The following is a 19,262-nucleotide window of genomic DNA, read 5'->3' as shown; positions in this document are numbered from 1 at the left end:
GAATTAAAGCATCCTCAATACAAGGATTTAGTGCCGGACAGAAATATGCACCGAAAGGACATCCCACATTGTCCTAGCCCAGTGGTCAGCAAACTGCGGCTTGCGAGCCATATGCGGCTCGCGAGCCGCGGTTTGCCGCTCTGTTGACTAATGAGTTTGCCGACCACTGGGATAGGGGCTTAATCACAAGGAACAACAACAGCCTGTAATTATTGGAATTGAGAGTCGGTTTGGTTCAGAGGATAGAGCGTCGACCCATGGACTGAAGGGTTTGGGGCTTAATTCCGGTCAAGGGCACGAACCTTGGTTGCAGGCTCGATCCCCAGCTTTGGTGGGGGCTCATGTGGGAGGCAACCAGTCAATGTGTCTCTCTCACATCGATGTTTCTCTCTCTGTCTCATGTCCTCCCTTCCACTCTCTCTAAAAATCAATGGAAAAATATCCTTGGGTGAGGATTAGAGAAAAAAGAACATCTCACACTCTCCCAAGAAAAAAGGGGAAAAGAATGCTTTGAATAGGGGGTAGAGACAGGAGGACAAGGAATTCCTTGCCCCCCACATTAGTTCACGGAGCCTGAGGACTATACATGGTACCCACCAGAGGTGGGTGATCTCTGATCTGTACTCATCCAATGCTCTGCTTGGAGCAGGTGCAACCATCCTGGGGCTCCACATGGGTGACAGGTGAAGTCTACAGCCGTGTCTTCCCTATGCAGGCCAAGCGAGAGTTTATAAAAATCCAAAAAGGATCTGCGTCTTCTCTCAACGTGAGTCAACCTGCCCTTTCCCCAAGAGCTAACGCCAGGTGCACATGCTGCTCTTTTTAATAGGTTTTAGGACAAAAGTCAACATACCACTGTCTTTTCAGACATCAGTTAACCAAGTAGGTTTTTTCCATAAAATACATCAGTTGCCTAACTAGAATAGTGAAAGTTTAAAAAAACTGATTCACCTAGGCAACTCCATCCCACTCCAAATTTGTGGCTGTTAGTGAAAATATGTTAAGTGGGCAAAATCAATACTAGATGGATAATATTTTAATGATTATTGGTGGCTTACTATGTAGTAACCACATTTAATTCAGGACTTGGCTCAATGCTAAGTAAAAGCAATGCTTTGTAACTGCTTCAGGACCCCTGGGAAGGCCACATAATGAGGGAGCGGGATGGCAGGCTCTGAGGCGGCCTTTGGTGGCACCTGGGCTTCATTCTCGGTGGCCCTTCCACATACCGCAAAGATACATTGATGCTTGGCGGCATTAAAACTTAAATTCTCAAAAAAGCGTTTTTCTAGGGAGGTTGTGAGAAGAAAGCACCTAGAATACAGTCAAGAGGGTTACAGGAGAGCAAAAGCTCGTAAGTGGAAGAGAAATGAAAGCTGTCACATCATCTCTACATACTACCTTTTCTTTTTCAATTGATGTAAAATATTACTGTTCATTATGTTAAATTTTCTTTTCCCCAAGTATTAAATAGGCATAATTGGTGACTAAATTATTCATTGCTTTAAGGGAGGGGGGATGGGGACAGAGGAAGGGAGGGACAGAGGTGGAAAGAGGGAGGGAGAGAGAGGAGAGAAACATTGATGTGAGAGACACATTTATCGGTTGCCTTCCACATGCATCCTGACCATGGGCAGGGATCGAACCTGCAACCCAGATACGTGCCCTTGACCAGGAATAGAACCTGTGACTCTCTGGTCCACAGGCCGACACTCTAACCAATGAGCAATGCGGGTCAGGGTGAGATTTGTTTATTAATACATTTCAGCATGAAGAGCATTAAAAAGACTAATAAATAAGTGTGTCTGGATCAGACCCTATGTTCCTAGCAGAGAGCGATGGTCCACAATAAAATCTTTTAGCAAGAGGCATGGCCACAGCCCTTCCCACAATGAACTCTGTTTCATCCCATTGTAGGTTTCTGGTTCTTACTCCCATCTTGAGGAAAGAAAGCATTTTATTTCAGAGACTGGTAGTCATCATTTCTCAGGAGTGTTAGGGTCTCACAAATGTAAAGCAGTCTACAGAGCACAAAGGACGGCATCCGGGTGGACAGCTGAGTAGGCAGAGCGAAGGGACGGCTTACTTGAACTGACAGAAGATATCTGCATACTCTGGGAGGATCCCACTGGCCTGCAACACTGTCACACGGAAAGTGAAGGCACTGCCCAGTTTCAGGTGGTTGCCAATCTCTTCAGAAAACCCTTCCATGACCATCTTTCCATCCAGCAAAGTGCTTGACTTCAAATCTAAAGAGGGTCAAACAAACACACACCTGGCTCAAACAATGCACAGATCACCCTTCAATGAGGAGAGAGCAGGACATTCTTTCCATTCCTAGTGAATGAAAGTGACTATCTCATTGGTCAATACAATGGTCAATATGTTTCCCTCTTTGAAAATGTCCCCAATGACAGTAAACTGTGTCTACGCACCCAAGTCATTCATTCGATTGATTTCTTCTGGAGGACTGATGACCTCAGAACTCTGACCCTGTCCTTCCACAATCCTCAGCTCTTCCAAGGACAGACCAGAACGAGTCATTGCAACGGAAGAAAAGTCACTCTGAAATCAAGGCAGGGGGAGGTAGATGAAGTAGTACAATAATACATTTCCCCCCGTTTCCTTTCTTTTGTTTATTTGCCTAATGACTAATAGGGACTGTAAAATTATGCGGATTAGAGCTGCCTTAAAAAAGGCAATATAAATATTGGGCCTTTACCCTTACCGTTGTAATTCTTAGACATGTCCCATATCCTATTAAACACCCTGTAGTTACCTATACTTTTTAGTTGTAGGTAAAAGAATTGCTCTTCTCCAGTGCTGAACATCCTTTTTATAAACCTGACTACTTCTCCTTCCATTAGATTTTCCTCTTCCTGAAAGGTTTCTCACCTGATTAAAGTACTCGTTATCAAAAGATATTTTAGCAGTTCCTGACTGTCGAATTCCAGAGCCATAATCAGGAGCTTCTTCATCCGCTAGGTAGGAAAAAAAAAAAAAAAGAAAGAGAGAGAAAAGCAAAGATCAAATGAGACTACATATGAGGCAGAGGGGGACAACTCTTACTGGATTATAAAATAAATAATGAAGTAGTGGAGCCTTAGGTTCCGAGAACTTTGATATAAGAGGAGACGCCAAAGGACATGTCCTTTTGCTTAAGAAGGAGAAAATGAGACCTAAGCAGTAAAGTCACAAGGGCTGCTTCCAACTCTACTCAGGTAACCTTACCAATCCCCTTAGCTCAAATGAGCAAAGAATCAGTTTTATTTTTGATATTGTTCACACGCCATATGTAAAGTACTGATCTCTTCACTTGGCACGGTTATATTCAATAATACTCCATAAATATTTCAAAATACTAGACTGTACTTGTCAAGACTTCAACAATGGTGAATATGTCACAGATTTCCATGGGTAAAGGTGAAAGGTCACAGAATAGCATTTAGAAATTAAAACAGAAAAATTACAAGAAATGGCCACATTCTTCCTCAGAATGAAGGCTGGATCGTAGAGAAGCATCAGACTTTTGATCCGTGTATCTATATATATAAAAGCCTAAGTGACCGGTTGACTGGCCAACCACCAGGGGGCAGATGCTCAACGTAGAAGTTGTTGAGTTGTGGTGACTTGGCACTGCGGTTCTCGGGTGATGCACCTGGAACCAGAGAGAAGGGAGCCTGATTCTGGGGTGCGTCACCCGAGAGCTGCCCTCTCGCTCTGGGACCCCTTGGGGGATGTTGGAGCCTGTTTCGGCCCAATCCCTGCAGGCCAGGCCAAGGGACCCCACCAGTGCACGAATTCATGCACCGGGCCTCTAGTTACAAAATAATAGCCAAAGGACAGAAAGGCCTAGAAGTACCCTGAGAGAAAATTAGGCAAAAAATAGTACTGAAAGTCCTTAGTTACTTCTGAGGCAGTTAATACACATTATTTAAAATGCAAATGACTTTTATAAAGTTAATCCAAGAGTTGTCTTTCATGTTAAAGGAAATCCCTTTATCCCATTATTCCAAAATAGCAGTAGCCCAGAGTAAATAGAATCTATTTTTGATACCTAATAACAACAGTTAGAAAGGAAGCAATAAAGGCTTTCTCCAAGACAAACAAAACCGCACTGCAGTCTGTATGTGCAGCTGCAGCGTGACCCTGCAGAACTGGCTTGATCTGTTTCCAAGCAAAGAGTCCACAGCTCTGTTTCAGAAGAGGGTCACCTACCTGCAATGGCCTGGACAGCCACACGCAGAAATCCCCGCACTTCACCCTTCTCACTGACAATGGCCACCCTGTGGATCAGGGGCACGGGATACAGCAGATTGCTCAGGTATACAAATGCCCTAGAGATAGAAACCGGGAGACACATCTGAGCATCCCTCCGACAGAGAAGCTGGCTGTCAGATTTATTGAAAATACCTTTGTGAAACTGAGCTGGCTTTTAAGCTCTGTCTGAAGGTTACCTCTCTCTCTGCTCTGTATTCTCAGACTACCTCTAATTCTTTCTTAGCACAGATAATATATAAACCAATGCAAATGCTTGATAACAGCTGACAGAGACCAATTTACACCAAATTAATCACGCCCTATAAAAATTACTACTGTAGGTAGAAGAGTAACAATTGGAAGCAGACTTTCAAGATACCGGTCTGTCAATAGTGCTAAGGGTGGGGAAAAGGGAGCCCATTAAAGAGCTTAACCTTTTAATGTAAGGAATTATAAAGAGGTTTGTTCTGTTTTTCCCAATAGATAAAACAGAAATCAGGAGAGGAAAAAGGCAGAAGAATGTGACTGAAATACAGTTAATAGGTTTAAAATAGATTTCAAGTCACAGTGTTATGGGTCTTTATTTTTACTCTAAGAAATGACTATTATCTTTAGGCAGGGTTACAACACATATGGGTGGAAAGGCTATGAAGCCAGAAGTTTTTGAGTAGCCAGCTTATAGGAAACTCTGGGTGGAAATCAAGATAAATGCCCAGGTGGAAGGCAGCTAAAGGTTGCTTTTTTACTCCTAAGTCCAAAACCTAATTCAGAAATGCATATACAAAAGGTAAGTTACAGACCTAACATTTTCTATTTCAAAGAAACTGGCAAAGTCTTGTATTCTTTTTCCTTCTTTCATCATTTTTGTATCTATTGATTTTGTTTTTAAGTAATAAAAACTGGTGACCACAAAACTTGAGAGTGTTTATTCCCATTAGTGAATGGAAAATAGCATCTAGTTCCTACTGATACTCCTGCCTTCCCACTTTGTACATGCTGATCTTTGAACACAAGACAAGACAAAGAGTAAACATTTGCGTCAAGAAATCAAACATAACTAAATGTGACACATATGTCTGCTTGCTTTTATTTCTGCTCTGAAAAATCTACTTTAAAACAAAGAGAAAAGGAAGATGAGTGTATTTGTGGAATTTCAACTCAAAGTAATGAAAACAATTCTGAAAATAGAAAAAATACACCACAGAAAAACAAATGTTAAAACTTTAAGAGCATAAATGAAATATGAATGAAAAGTATAACAAAATAACAGCAAGTGAACATTAAATCAGATCAAATGATGTCTACTTCCCTTTCAGTCTGCTCCAAAGGTGGGGGAGGGCAATGCTAAGAAACAGAGGGTTAAAGCTTTGTTGCACAAAAAATTACAAACTGAAAAGTCTTCTTAAAAAATGACAAACCAGACTCTTAAACATCAACTACTGTGATAGAAATTAAAGACTAAGAATTTGGAATAAGGAACCATGTGGATAATTTCACTTCCCAAGTCAGTATGCATACAAGATGATACTCATCTCTTAAGGGCATTCCAGCCAGACGTGCCCACTTTCAAAGCCTTGGCCATAAAGAGCCATCGCACATGTTCATCTCCTGATTGGAGTCCTCTCTGAACTCCACTACCCACCTCATGCCTTTAATTCCCCCATCTTGAGGTCTTATCTCAAATACCAATCTCTCATGATAGGTCCCCCCAATGTTATACGATCTCAGTAACTCATGATTCCAGCATTGCTTAGGATTTACATTTCTTTATGTATGTGATTATTTAATTTGTCTGTCTCATCCACCATACCGTAAACCCATTAGGGTAGGAACCATGTCTGGTCTTGCTAGCCACTGGTGGATGATCAAACATCTATCTAAATATATAAGTAAATGGGAAAAGGAATTGTCATGTCTTTAAGTACAGGTAGAAGATTTTCCAGAAAAATGGCTTCCACTAGAGATAGAGAAGCAAAGCCATCCAACTTTATACCAGGTTGATTTTTCCAAGCCTTACTCACAATGAACACTGACTACATAGAACATGTTTAGATTCTTAACTCTACTTAAGTTGTATGGTTATCTTTTTATACTTAAAAATAGCTACTCAAAAACAAGAACTCCTGTTTTTAATTTTAAAAATGCTTACCACTTGAAGGCACAGCATATCATGTTCACACACGCACATTATATAAAGTACGGTTTGAGCACACATTAAACACATAGACTCTCCTTTCTGCCTATGGCAATGGCTATCCCAAATGTGGAAGAATGGAAGTATTGTTATAGATGTCTCCTTTTAGAGAAATCTGTAATTCTATGTGAGTGGCAGTCAGTATCAATGCTGTATAAAAACTCAATGAGTATTTTGAACTGGTATTTTAATAATTACTCCATATTCTTGAGAGTCCTTATACTCTGACCTAGCAGACTGAAGGAGAACAGGGATGAAAGAGGGAAAGATATAAAAGATATATTAGCAGAAAGTTCTGTGAAGTTATATCAAAAAAGGAAACAAATTTTGTCAACATAAAGATAAGAAAACTCAACATGATTATGGTTCTAGTTACAGAAAGAATGTCAATTCAGGTAATTAGATCACAGAATAACCATCCTTTGCTCACTTTTAACCCAGAAAAGTAGGTTAAATATTTTACATGTCATCCCAAATTATGATGGATGGTTCATAATATCCAAGCATGCCATAAGAGAATAGCTAAAGGGACAAGCTCTTTTTATTTTCATATAAAAATTTACTGGAGGCAGCCAAAGAACAAAACTTACAAATGGAATTTCACAAGAAACTGGAAATTTTTACAAGTGAATTGTATTTGCAATTACATGCCAATAGAGAAACCCAATCCTGTGAGTCACAGAACAGGAAAGAAGTTACTCCCCATGCATGCACAATGACCGTTGTATAACTAGGGGATGTTGCACTATTATAAATTGTTTGCAGATGAGAAATGCAGGCAACAGAGAAAATAAAGAACTATCCTTCACTTTACTGACTGCTGTGATTTCACTTCCTCCTCTAACCTCTTCTTGCAGGCCAAAGTTAGTTTTAAAGAGCCTAAAGTTTTAGAACCTGGGAACCCAAACAAATGAGAGGTAAATTCCTGAGCCATCGCTCCATAAAGATTCCATTTGAAAATCAAAGTAGAGTTCATTGCTTTCTATCTTCACTTAAATCTGATATGATTAAAATGAATAAAACTATAGAAAAATAATACATATATCTTAAGCCAGTAAATTTCACATTAAATGGGCTTGTGACTTGAGTTTTCTAAACAATCGACTCACAATACAAATGCTTTTGGGTAGCACTCTTAACCGGGATTTTGCCAGTGTGGCTGGCCCTAACTCTTGGGCTCTCTGAGAATCCAACAGGCCCGAGTCTAAGTAGCCTGTCCGGACCCAGGCTCCTCCTGACAAGCAGGTCAGGGTTCTTCCCACTCCTCCCTGTGCAGCGGTGCAGAACTTAAGTGAGCGGAGTTAGAAGCTGAGCAACTGGCGCCAGGACTGAGCTGTTTATGGACAGAAACTTGGTTCTGTCCAGACTTCTGACCCTCGTAGTGCAGGATGGAAATGTGCTGAAGGACACACGTAGCCATAAAGTACAGAAAGCATCATGGTCCCATTATTTGTACACAGAATGACCTTTCTCAATTGTAATATAAAAGGGCTTCTCTGAAATTCTTAGCATCTATTCCTGGCAATACACCAGTAGAAAACAAGATTCATGGCTACATAATCCTTTATTCCTGGGTAAACTGAATAAATGTCTCCTCACTACTGTTAACCCCTGAGACTACCAACAGTCATAATTCAGACTTTCATTTCTATCAGAAAGCTTTCATTTTCCCTCTTTCCATAATAGGGATTATTAGCTATCACCAACTAACCAACACCACACTAGAAACTAAATGTTAGAACCTTATGTTTCTATTGGGTCAGGAGACTCACTACACTTTAATTTGTAGATAACTGGTGCTTATCCATTTAACATTGACATAATTCCCTTATTCTGAAAGGCTTTAACAATACGTGGTTCTAATCAACCATTAAAGTTAAATTTATACCTTAAAACCTGGACATGCTTTTTGGCTAATCCAGTGTGTGCTGCTCTGTTGAATTTGTGATTAAAATTACTTCAGCATGAAGACTGGATAGAGACAAAGCCACCAGTATTAGGAACAAGGGCAGGGGCTCTGCATCACTGACAGATGGAGCCAGAGACAATGCCTCAGTTTGGTGAACTAAACTTAACACAAAGCAGTTTCATGTACTGGTGAACAAATATCCATTGTTGATGGTGCCAACAGATAATTTTATGAGATTCATCATTACAAAGCCTATAAGGTAAAGTTTGGCAGAAGCCAAAGATCTATAGACAGGCTCAGTGAAACTGGCCAAAGAAAGGCATCTGTTTTAGACGAAAAGGAAACTTCGTGTTCTTGATTCTTTTTTGGACTCACAGACAAAACAAAAAGTAAAACCTAATACTACTCATGTTTCGTTTTTGTCCTCTTGACTCCTGCTGATGCCACACATCATGTAGCCTAACGTTGGGCTTTCTCTGCTCTTTCTCCAGTTGTCACCTATGCTTCCTTACTCGCATCCCTTCAAAAAGGAAACATTACTAGATCACAATCCCATTCTTCAACCCTGCAACCTGACTCTTCGCTTTAATCACTTTCTCCTCTGGGGTTTCCTCCTTCACAATATTACTGGGCAACTGAAGACAAGGGGTCCTCCAGGAAGATCAGGGATGGGGACTCTTTCTCCTGCCAAGGGCCATTCGGATATTTATACCATCATGTGTGGGCCATACAAAATTACCAACTTAAAAATTAGCCTGCTATAGTTGGTCAAACATTTAATTAACTCACTCCTAATGCCTTGGCAGGGCCAGATCAAATGATTTCTTGGGCCTTATATGGCCCGCTGCACCAATAGACCCAGTACCTTACAAACACTAGCCAGATCAGCATGTCATGACTTGAACTGGCTAAAGCAAGGTCATCCAAAATTGCACAAGGAGCCTCTTTAGAGCAAGAGCTGGTCCCTTTTTGCCTTTCTCACAGTAACCTCACCAACCTTCCCACTAAAATGAACCATGGGGATCGGTCGTAAAACGGGTCATGCCCGTCACTGAAGAGATCTGATCCCTCCTCCGTCCCTGCGTCAGAGCCGGTGTCATCCACGAATGCCTCATCATCAAAATCCTCCATCTCATCTTGCTGCTCGTCAGCCAGCTCAGTGATGTCGGAATCAGCCGTGGAAAAAGTGGGGGAGGGTGTGCGGTCGGCAAGGCGCTCATTCACACAGCCATGGAAAATGGGGGAGCTAGACACCAGGTAAGACGCAGATTGACACAGCCAAGGAGAGAGGAATAGTTGGTTAAACAGGAAGCTACAGGTGCCAACAGCACAGAACCCACTGAGGAATCAATACAATAAAAGCAAGTGGAAAAGCAAAAGGATAAAATAAGCATAAATCATCTGATTCAGGTGAAAGGGAACAAGGACTGATCCTTAGAATAAGAAAGCAAAGGAAACACATGAGTAGAATATCCCAGGTCAATAATGTGCTCCGGAAAGTTTTTATTCTCCAGTTGCACAAAAGTTCAGCAGCCAGACCTCAAAGGAGCCACTCAATATTAGGCAGAATAATAAGGTCTAAATTTTTATTCCAATTCCCATATCATCTGGGAGCAGAAAACAAAATGGATGAACTGTATATAGCAAAGCAAGGATGTGCCTTGCATGGGTAAATGTTTGGCCAATTCATCACTTTAAAAACAGTCCACTATCAGAGTGGAGTGGAAAACACTTCATCTTTTTCAAAATACAATGACTGCAGCTCTTCCTTTTCATCCAGGTCCTTTAAAACTGTCAGAAAGGTTTTGCAATCAAAAACAATTTAAATTCTGAAATCATTAAGTTCAAAACTTCTATTTCTCTGCTTTTTAAATTCTAAACCTCGAAGAACTTGACTCATTATGGACTCACAGGGCACTTTTGTTTTCATTAAATGTTGAAAGTATGTATATAACAAAGAGGCTCAAGGGGACTACTAAGATGTGCAACCAATTCACCCTTGGCAAATACTACAGTGAGATGAATTGCTTTTTTTAAAAAAGTGAGGACATTTCAGATCATGGAGAGGGTGCAGCATGTTAATTTGTCAGTCATATTACAATATTAAACTGTGGGATACAGATACAGGTTGTCTTTTTGTTTTAAATCTATCTTGTTCAACTATAAGTCATTTTGTGAATGAGTTGAGAGTCTGGGAAGACTGTCAATTACTTGGTTTGAAAGTCTGAGACTTAAACAAATATACATGTTGAGGAAAAAAAATCTGAAGGGAAATATACCAAATGACACATACACAGAGTGGCTGTGTATGAGTGGATCAATTCTAAATGGGGCTGTTTTATACTCTTTTGCTTTTAACTTTCTGTAAAACATGCTGAAGTTTTATACAATTAAAATAAAACCATTAATAACTTAAAAGGAAGACATCAAGTAAAATTATCACATACCTTCCTACTAGTTTGAACCAATGGAACCGATCATAAAATGGATCACTGCCCGTCATAGTGGTTTCGCTTTCGTCTTGGGCACTGGAGGCCATCTCACCTGCCCTGTCATACATCTCCCGCATCAAGTCCAGTCTCTGCCTATGTAGTAAACATAAAGTACACCGGGTTAATATCACAAGATGGCATTAAATAGTTTCACTTTGGAAGTATGTTCCATGCAAAAATTTTTAAAAACTCTCCCACTATTTAATGATATTAAACAAAATGAAAGGCCAAAAGTACAGAAACCAAAACAGTAACCAAAGTGTCTGAGTCTAGAGATAAGCCATCAAAAATCAAGAATGGCCACATAACCTCCACCGAGTCATAGGAGAAATGTTTTTCAATGCTATATGACATCTCAAATACACTGAAATGGTGAAAAATACCTCATCATACTAAATGCAGAGGAAGCTATATTATAACTTTCCTGTTTATTACTGGTCATCCTGAGTTCCAGGACAGAGAAGATGAATACTTACTAGATCCAAGACATAAATAGGTACCATAAAATATAAGAGGGCCTATGGAGTATACATACAAATGACAAAGGTGTTTGCTGAGTGGGATTCATACCCTTAGAAGAAAATGGAAGAAGAAGAGTAATATCACTGGCCAGTGACAGCATTTAGAGACACCAAAAAGGAAGCAATAGCAACATCTCAGAGTGCAGAGTCTGAAGGAGCCCACTTGAGCCCATTACTATTTCCTAAATAAAACAACTAGCTTTATGAATAACGTTTTCATACTTGAGTTTCTCCAATGACCAATAATGTGTCGCTCCATTCTTCAGATCCTGGACTTCTACTGCCACCACTGTACGAGGGAAAGGCCGGTCTTCGTGAGTTTTTTCCACATCAGTGGGAAGTAACTCCGGAGGTAAAGGGGAGTATAATGTGTCAGTCAGCAGCACAAACTGAAACTGCACCTAAATGGAAACAAACAACAGCCTTTGTTTTTAGCATGCAAGAGTCAGAGATGAGGTGAATAATCATGCCCAATGGAAAAGAAGTCAAACACATATCACCGGCCAGTGTGGCTCAGTGTTAAGCATTGACCCATGAACCAGTAGGCCACAGTTAGATTCCTGCTCAGGGCACATGCCCAGGTTTCAGGCTCGATTCCTAGGAGGGGGTGTGTGGGAGGCAGCTGATAGATGTTTCTCTCTCATCATTGATGTTTCTATCTCTCTCTCCTTTCCTCTCTCTGAAATCAATTTAAAAAACATATAAATAAAAAACAACAACATAGTATGTACTAAACAAATAGCTTGTGATCAACTGAAAAAAAAAATACACAAAAAACCCCCACATAAACTGGCCACTTATAAACTCATCATAGACAATAATCCTAATGTCAAATTAAGCTATTTTAAGATTTTCTTTTCTCTTTTGGCAGTGTTTTGCACAAACTAAATTTGCAATATGTAATTTGGTTGACTGAATAAAGACTTTGGTAGAACTTATACAAAAGACCCAAGAATGCATCTCTATCTAGTCTCTCACTAATGGGTAGGTCGAGAGGCACATGTCACAGTTTTCAATTTTAAATTCAGAGGATTACAACTACGACTCTTAAAAGTGTTTATTACATGGTTAGTGCTTTGCATGCACCATGTCTTTATCCTCACTCCCATCTTATTTTCACCAATAAATATTAAATTAAATGCTAACGTGCAGCAGTAAGAAAAGAAAGACATAGCCCCTGCCTTCCTTTAGTTTACTTGAAGGAAGGAGTAATTAGTAAGTAATTACAAAATGAGATGGGTGGCTGATATTATGAATGAAGACTCCTTATTCCCTTCTTTCAAACTAGAATATAGCCTCAGTTGACGATATGAAATTTGCCCAGAGCCAGGCAGTCTGTGCTCTTACCTACTACACAATATTGCCCCTCCCCACCCCGCTCCCCAGTAATCTTAGCAGTCAGGACACTGCTAAAGAGTGGGTCATACACTTTCCCACCCTCACAAAATCCCTGGGTGGCAGGTATTGTTGCCAAGCTCATTTTGTAGCTGAGGGAATAGAGGACAGGGCTGTTAGTGTCCACACAACCAGGAGAGCTGGGACTGGAACCTAGCTGTCTGGGTGCAGAACACATGCGCTTGTCCATTCCACAAAACTGTCTCTGAGGCCCTAGAATAGGAGGGGGCTCATGGGACTTAGGTGCAGACTTAATGGTAAAAACTAAAAGAAAATTGAAAATTTCAGAAACCCAGGAGAAGCATATTTCTCCTAACATGCTTCTTTAGCTCTTGTCAGGATACAGTCTCCTTATTTATAAAATACAGTAAGCTAAGAGAACGTGTTGTTTTTAAAATTTCATGTAATAATATAATTAGTACCTATTATGTTCCGGGCACATATATTAAATAACGTCATATATAAATCTGTTTCAAAGCCAAAAGCAACTGAGTTCACCCAGAGAAAGGCTATTTCAAAATGAGCACCATGAACGCCACAGGCTCAGTGTTGGCTGCCTCACTCCCTCCGTACCTTCTTCTTCAGTTCCACACTGATGGCATTGGCCTCCTTCAGGTAAACAGCATTGCCCCAGAGCAAGTCCCTTAAAGAAGTAAACTGGTGAGATTTCCACTTCCGGAAGGCCCACTGGGCCAGCTCAAATTCATGTTGTGTCCAAGGAACTGAAAGAGCAAATGCAGGGTATTTAAGGCGACCTCATAACCATGTAGAAACTATAGCCTCTCCTACTCGTCACTTTTGTCAAGGACGGTATTTTCCAGCCTTTCTCCTGCCAGCTGCGTTTGTTTTCTCACTTTTGGTAAAGCTTACTAGATTCTGTTGATATTATGACAGCAGTATATACATTTCAGAAAACTTCTAAAAATCCTACTGTTTATTTTAAAACAATATATCAAAGAAATAGTTTTCTTTCTTTTTTAAACAGATATATCTCTAATGTGTGGATTATAATATAAAAAAAACAACCTAGGATATTGTACAATGTCATATACATCTATTGTTCTTTCTGGTACAAGGAGAAACAGTCTTATATTTTACCTAGATATTTAAAAATAAAGAATTTAGCACATAAATTAAGAGTTGCTTCAAAGTTCATTTGGAACCTGAAATTACTGAGAGGCTGAGTAGAGAAGTGAAATGTGACAAAAGTTTATACTGTAATATAAGGCTAATAAATTCTGGAAGAATTAAGAGAGGTACATTTAGTGTACATTGATATGTTCCTAAGTCCTCAATGGAAAATCCCTGACATAAATCATAAACCAGGAAACAGAACAGAACATATTAACAAAGATTAAGCTCTGTGTTTATCTGCAATATATGTGAATTTCACATGTACAGTAATATTGGACAGTAGAAGTACACTGCCCCAGAGGTTTCTATGAAGACTACTCAGAAATCTTGTGTTCTGAGGATCACAGTCCCACTCTCATCTCATAGACTACAGCTTGGATTCTCAGCATTGAGCATCTTTAAAAAATCATCTTCAAATTGGCACAGTGAAATGTCAATAAATGGTAGGGTCAACTATGGTCCAACCCAGCTCTGATCACAGGTAAAGGACTAATTTGATAATATAGATCCAAAAGATATACACAGGAAAGTCTCAGTCTCTAGATTTCACCTTCTTCTTCCTCTTCTTCCTCTTCAGTTGTTTCTGCAGCCAGGGATCGAGTCTCAACCTGCTTCTGCAAGGCCTGCAATTTACTCTCATAGTCCTGAAGGAAGAGAAAGGAGACATGTAGGAGAGAGGAGATAAGTGGGAAGGAAAAGGGAAGGAACATTGGGAAAAGTAGAGATAGCAAAAGAAAAAAGAAAGAGAGAGAGAAGATAGAGGCAGAAAACAATGATAAAAAAGATAGACATACAGATAAATACTTAGAAGGAAAAACCCACAAAGCACACAACATAGTTTGTAATGGGTAAATGCTACAAAAAGAAAAATTTAACTGCAGTTTCTCTTTCCTCAGACTCACGAGTTCTTTCTTTTAAAAAAAATCCTCACCGAGGATATGTTTTTATTGATTCTGAGAGAGTGAGGGAGAAACATCGATGTGAGAGGAAAACATTGATTGGCTGCCTCTCATACTCGCCCCGACTGGGGAATTGACCCACACCTTTCGGTGTACAGGAAGATGCTACAGCAACTGAGCCACCTAGCCAGGGCTCAAGAGTTCTTTATTTGGGGTTGTGATAGAGAAAGGAGGGATTCTGAGGGGAAAAATGCATATGCCCCTTAAATGTTAAAATACATTTTAAGTAGTACCTTTACATATCAAGCAATTCCGGAGAAAAACAATACTGAAAAAGATTAAATTCACCAGTATCAGCAACAATTCCAATTATCTAGCTGTTCAAATGAGAAAAAATTAGACTCTGAACTCCTTTCCCTGTGGATGAAATATTACTAACTTTGCAGCTGGAGGATGAGTTTAGCCTTCAGGGAACCTAAAGATCACAGTGCTATTAGGATTAAAATAATCTATTGATTGCATTTAGTCAATAAAGATGCTTTATTTTTAAATATACTATTATAATACAAAATGTATTGTTATAATACAAATCAGATTTGTCCTTCGTTTCTCCATCTACTCCATGCATTCTCAATAAGAGTATCACCCCGAAGTAAGCAAAAAATTGTTCTTGAGGGATAAAAAAATGTACTCTTCTTATATACACAAACAGACATGCCATAAATTACATGGTTGGGAGAGACTGGGAGAAAATGTCTAAAAACATTCCTTGTAGTATTAGTGGAAAAACGCTGGCATTTAAAAAATAAAACAAGTAAGGTTAAGAAAAGAGACCTCGGCATAGTAAAATACCAAACCACAGCGAGCTCAGCATTTCCTGCTTCCTTGGGAGGGACCTTAGTAGAAGCTGTCATGGGACAGAGGGTTTAGTCCTGACTAAGTCCTGTTTCAAACAGAGCTCTCCAAGTCACATCCCAAATACTCCATGCGTTATAAAGGACCACTGAAAGCCTGGCTAGCAAACTCCATCACAAAAGGAGCTCCCAATGGCAATGCTAGGGAGGGTGCAAATATTCTCAAGGCTCCAGTCATTTATCCTTTAGTCTCACAAAGGAAGCTTTCTCTCTCTAGTGGAGCTGGCAGTGACCAAAAGCCAGCAACACAGCTTTGTCAGACATCTAAACACACTTAAAAAACATTCAACTAGCAGGTAAAAGGCTTAGGTTCTGCCCCTGGCACCTGCGTACTAGTCTGATAATTCTGGGAAAGTTAAATCCTCTCTAAACCTCACTTTCGTCATCTTTAAAATGAAGATTTTAATATTTGACCTGCCTAGCACACAGGACTGAGGATTTTTTAATTTTTTATTTCCCCCCATTATCTTATTGTCGTAAATAAAATACATAAAATTTACCATCTTAACCATTTTTTTTTTTTTTTGGTTAATCCTCACCTGAGGATATTTTCTCCACTGATTTTAGAGTAGAAAGGAGGGAGGGAGGGAGGGATAAAGAAATATCGATGTGAGAGAGACACATTAATTGGTTGCCTCCCTGACCGGGTACAAGGAGCAAACCTGCAACCCAGGTACATCCCCTTGACCGGGAATCAAACTTGAGACCCTCTGGTGCTTGGGCCGATGCTCTAACCACTTAGCAACACCAGCCAGGAGCATCTTAACCATTTTTTAAAAATATATTTTTATTGATTTCAGAGAGGAAGAGAGAGATAGAAACATCAATGCTGAGAGAGAATCATTGATCGGCTGCCTCCTGCATGCCCCACACTGGGGATGGAGCCCACAACCCAGGCATGTGCCCCTGACTGGAATCGAACGTGGGACCCTTGAGTCCTCAGGCCGACACTCTATCCACTGAGCCAACCTGGCCAGGGCATCTTAACCATTTTTAAGTATACAGTTCAGTGGTATGAAAGACACTAATACTATGAAGTACTATTGCTATCCTCATGTTAAAGAAGAAAAAGACTTAAAGAAATTACTGGTAAGTACCTTTCCAAAGATCAGAGTTAGCAAACATTGGAAATGGGACACTCTTTTAACCACCATCTAATCATCCAGTCAGCAAGCAAATACCTTTTCATCCCTTCTGTGTCAGATGCTAGGAATACAGTGGCGAGGGAGAGAGAGTAAACAGACACAGTTTGCTATTATTTCAGCACAGCGAAGTACTATGAAGAAAGGTAGGTGTGAGGGGTTAATACGGAGAAGAGAGGAATGGGAGGAGACTTCAGATTAGGTGGTCAGGGAAGGTCTCTGTAGAGATAACATTTCATCAGAGACCTAAGCCAGCATGCTGAGATCTTGAGGGGTGGGTGTAATTCCAATAAAGTAAAACTGACAGGAAGGACAATGGTCATGAGATGGAAAGCAGCCTGGTGTGTGTGGAGTGGGAGAGCGGGAGAGTCGGAGATGGAGCTGAGAGGTGGTCAGAGAGGGACTGGGGTATGGACGACTGTGGTAAGGACTACGGATTTTATTCTAAGGGAAGCCTTTGGGTGGCTCAGGGTTGTGATCTCATATGTTTTAGAAACACCACGCTCCATGGGGAACAGTCTGGGGGCTTGGAAGCAAGGAGGAGTCGTGAGGCTCTCAGTGATGTTGAGGAAGATGGAGGTGGCCTGGTTCAGGGTCTCAGCAGCAAAGCTGTAAAAAGAGAATGGAACTGGGATATATTCTATAGGCAGAGGCAATGCGACCGCCTGATGATGTGATCATGGGTGTGATAAGGAGAAACTGAGGATGACTCTTGCACATTTTTGGCCTGAGCTAATTGCTCCGGCTTAGACCGTTTAAATGTGAGGTGCCAGTTAGCTGTACAGATGTCAGGTCATAGCTGTGACTGTGTCTACAGGTCAGGGCAGAGGTCTAGGCTGGAGAGGACATTTGGGAGTCAGCAGAGGGAAGCAAGGCAGTGGCCTGCAGACTGCCTGCCTGAGATTGTACCCGAGTCTCCACTCAGTAGTATGTGACTGTGGGAAAGTAGGTAAGATGGGATGCCGATATCTACCTGACAGAGAGGACACTCTGAGGATGCAATGACCTAATGCACATAAAAGGTTTACTGGCTCATGAGTTACTATCTTCACCCTCACCGATGAGAACACGGAAGGACAAGCCCCAGAAATGGGAGAACGGGCAGATCCAGAAATAGCCAATGTAAGGCCACAGAAAGCGTGAAGGAGCAGCCAGAGGGGCCAGAGGAAAAGGAGAAGCCAAGTGAACAAAGTGTCCCAAGAAGTGATGAGGACTGACACCCCGGAGTTGTCACTGTATCTTTGGGCCCTGATGAGAGTGGTAAGGTGGGAACAAGAGTCTGACTACAGTGAGTTCAAGCAAGAATGGGGAGAGGACACAAAAAGAAACAATGGGAGGTGGACAAGTGGAAATTAAGTACGAAGACTCTCAAGGAGAATTCCTATGGAAAGAAACAGAAACAGGGTGACAGCTCATAGGAAACTGGTGAAATGAAACCATGCTTGTATGTGACAGGAATGATTCAGAAGGGGAGAAACTGATGTTGTAGAGGAGAAGGTAACGGTACAGTAAGTCCTTGAGAAGGTAACTGATGGTAGGTAGGTACAAGGGCATGGCTAAGATAGGAGCAAGGCTAAGTATGGGGATGGATGCATGGGGGACGAGAAGTGGGAAGAAAAGGAAGTTTCCTTCTGATTACTTCTTTTTCTCAGTGAAATGAAACAAAAGGTCATCAGCTGAGAGCAAGGAAAGGCCACCTTGCATTCCCTGAAGCGCCTGGCTGTAAACTTTGAGAGCAGCCTGTGTTCTACCCCGTCATTTGGCACAACTGTACTGTAGAACTCTTGGGGTGGCTGTCTAATGGCTGTCTCCCCCACAATTCTGTGAATTTCCCAAGGTCAGGGATCTGTCACTTACCACTGAATCACATGCATCTGGCACACAGCTGTCTCCTAGCTCAGATGCACTGTCATATATTGATCTTCTAGTGAGTAGTTCTCAAAAGTGATTATGTTCTAGATTAGGGGTGGGCAAACTATGGCCAGGGCCAAACCCAGCCCACTGCCTGTTTTTGTAAACAGTTTTATGGGAACACAGTCATGTCCATTCTTTTGCATGTTGTCGATGGCTGCTTTTCTGCATAGTTGAAAAAAAAAAAAAGTGCCCACAAAACCTAAACTATTTACCATCTGGCCCTTCAAAAGCTTGCAAACTCCCGTTCTAGACTAATGATTCCCAAAGGTGAGTGCTGATCCAGCAGAATCCATCTGGGAACTACAGAAATGCAAATGATCAGGCCCCGGGGCACACCTCCCAAACCAGGAACTCCGGGGTGGGCCCAGCAATTGTCTGCTTTTCTTTCCAACCATGATCCAAGCAAGAGCCTTCATCACTTTGTGGGCTGTTATACACAGGGTTTACCTGACTACAAGCTGATCTGTTGACTCTTCCTGAAAATAATC

At 40.9% G+C, this 19,262-nt stretch overlaps 1 protein-coding gene across 2 annotated transcripts in view; it reads right to left on the bottom strand.

Annotated features, from left to right (window-relative positions):
- The window catches only part of KIF1B (kinesin family member 1B), a 140,130-nt gene that overhangs the window by 30,039 nt on the left and 90,829 nt on the right, over positions 1-19,262 (bottom strand). The window contains exons 22-30 of one of the 2 annotated variants that reach the window (XM_054721227.1): positions 14,456-14,549; positions 13,345-13,493; positions 11,599-11,777; positions 10,811-10,948; positions 9,361-9,609; positions 4,219-4,337; positions 2,896-2,981; positions 2,436-2,565; positions 2,087-2,249 (exon numbers count right to left, since the gene is read on the bottom strand). In XM_054721227.1, the coding sequence (XP_054577202.1) occupies positions 2,087-2,249; positions 2,436-2,565; positions 2,896-2,981; positions 4,219-4,337; positions 9,361-9,609; positions 10,811-10,948; positions 11,599-11,777; positions 13,345-13,493; positions 14,456-14,549 (1,307 nt within the window). The remainder of the gene's footprint in view (positions 1-2,086; positions 2,250-2,435; positions 2,566-2,895; positions 2,982-4,218; positions 4,338-9,360; positions 9,610-10,810; positions 10,949-11,598; positions 11,778-13,344; positions 13,494-14,455; positions 14,550-19,262) is intronic. The other variant, XM_054721225.1, reaches the window with a different exon arrangement.

This window comes from Eptesicus fuscus, chromosome 9 (assembly GCF_027574615.1).
Source record: "Eptesicus fuscus isolate TK198812 chromosome 9, DD_ASM_mEF_20220401, whole genome shotgun sequence".
NCBI classification, from domain to species: Eukaryota; Metazoa; Chordata; class Mammalia; order Chiroptera; family Vespertilionidae; genus Eptesicus; species Eptesicus fuscus.
The sequence above is the reverse complement of the archived record's forward strand: the minus strand, read 5'-3'. Positions and strand labels throughout refer to the sequence as shown.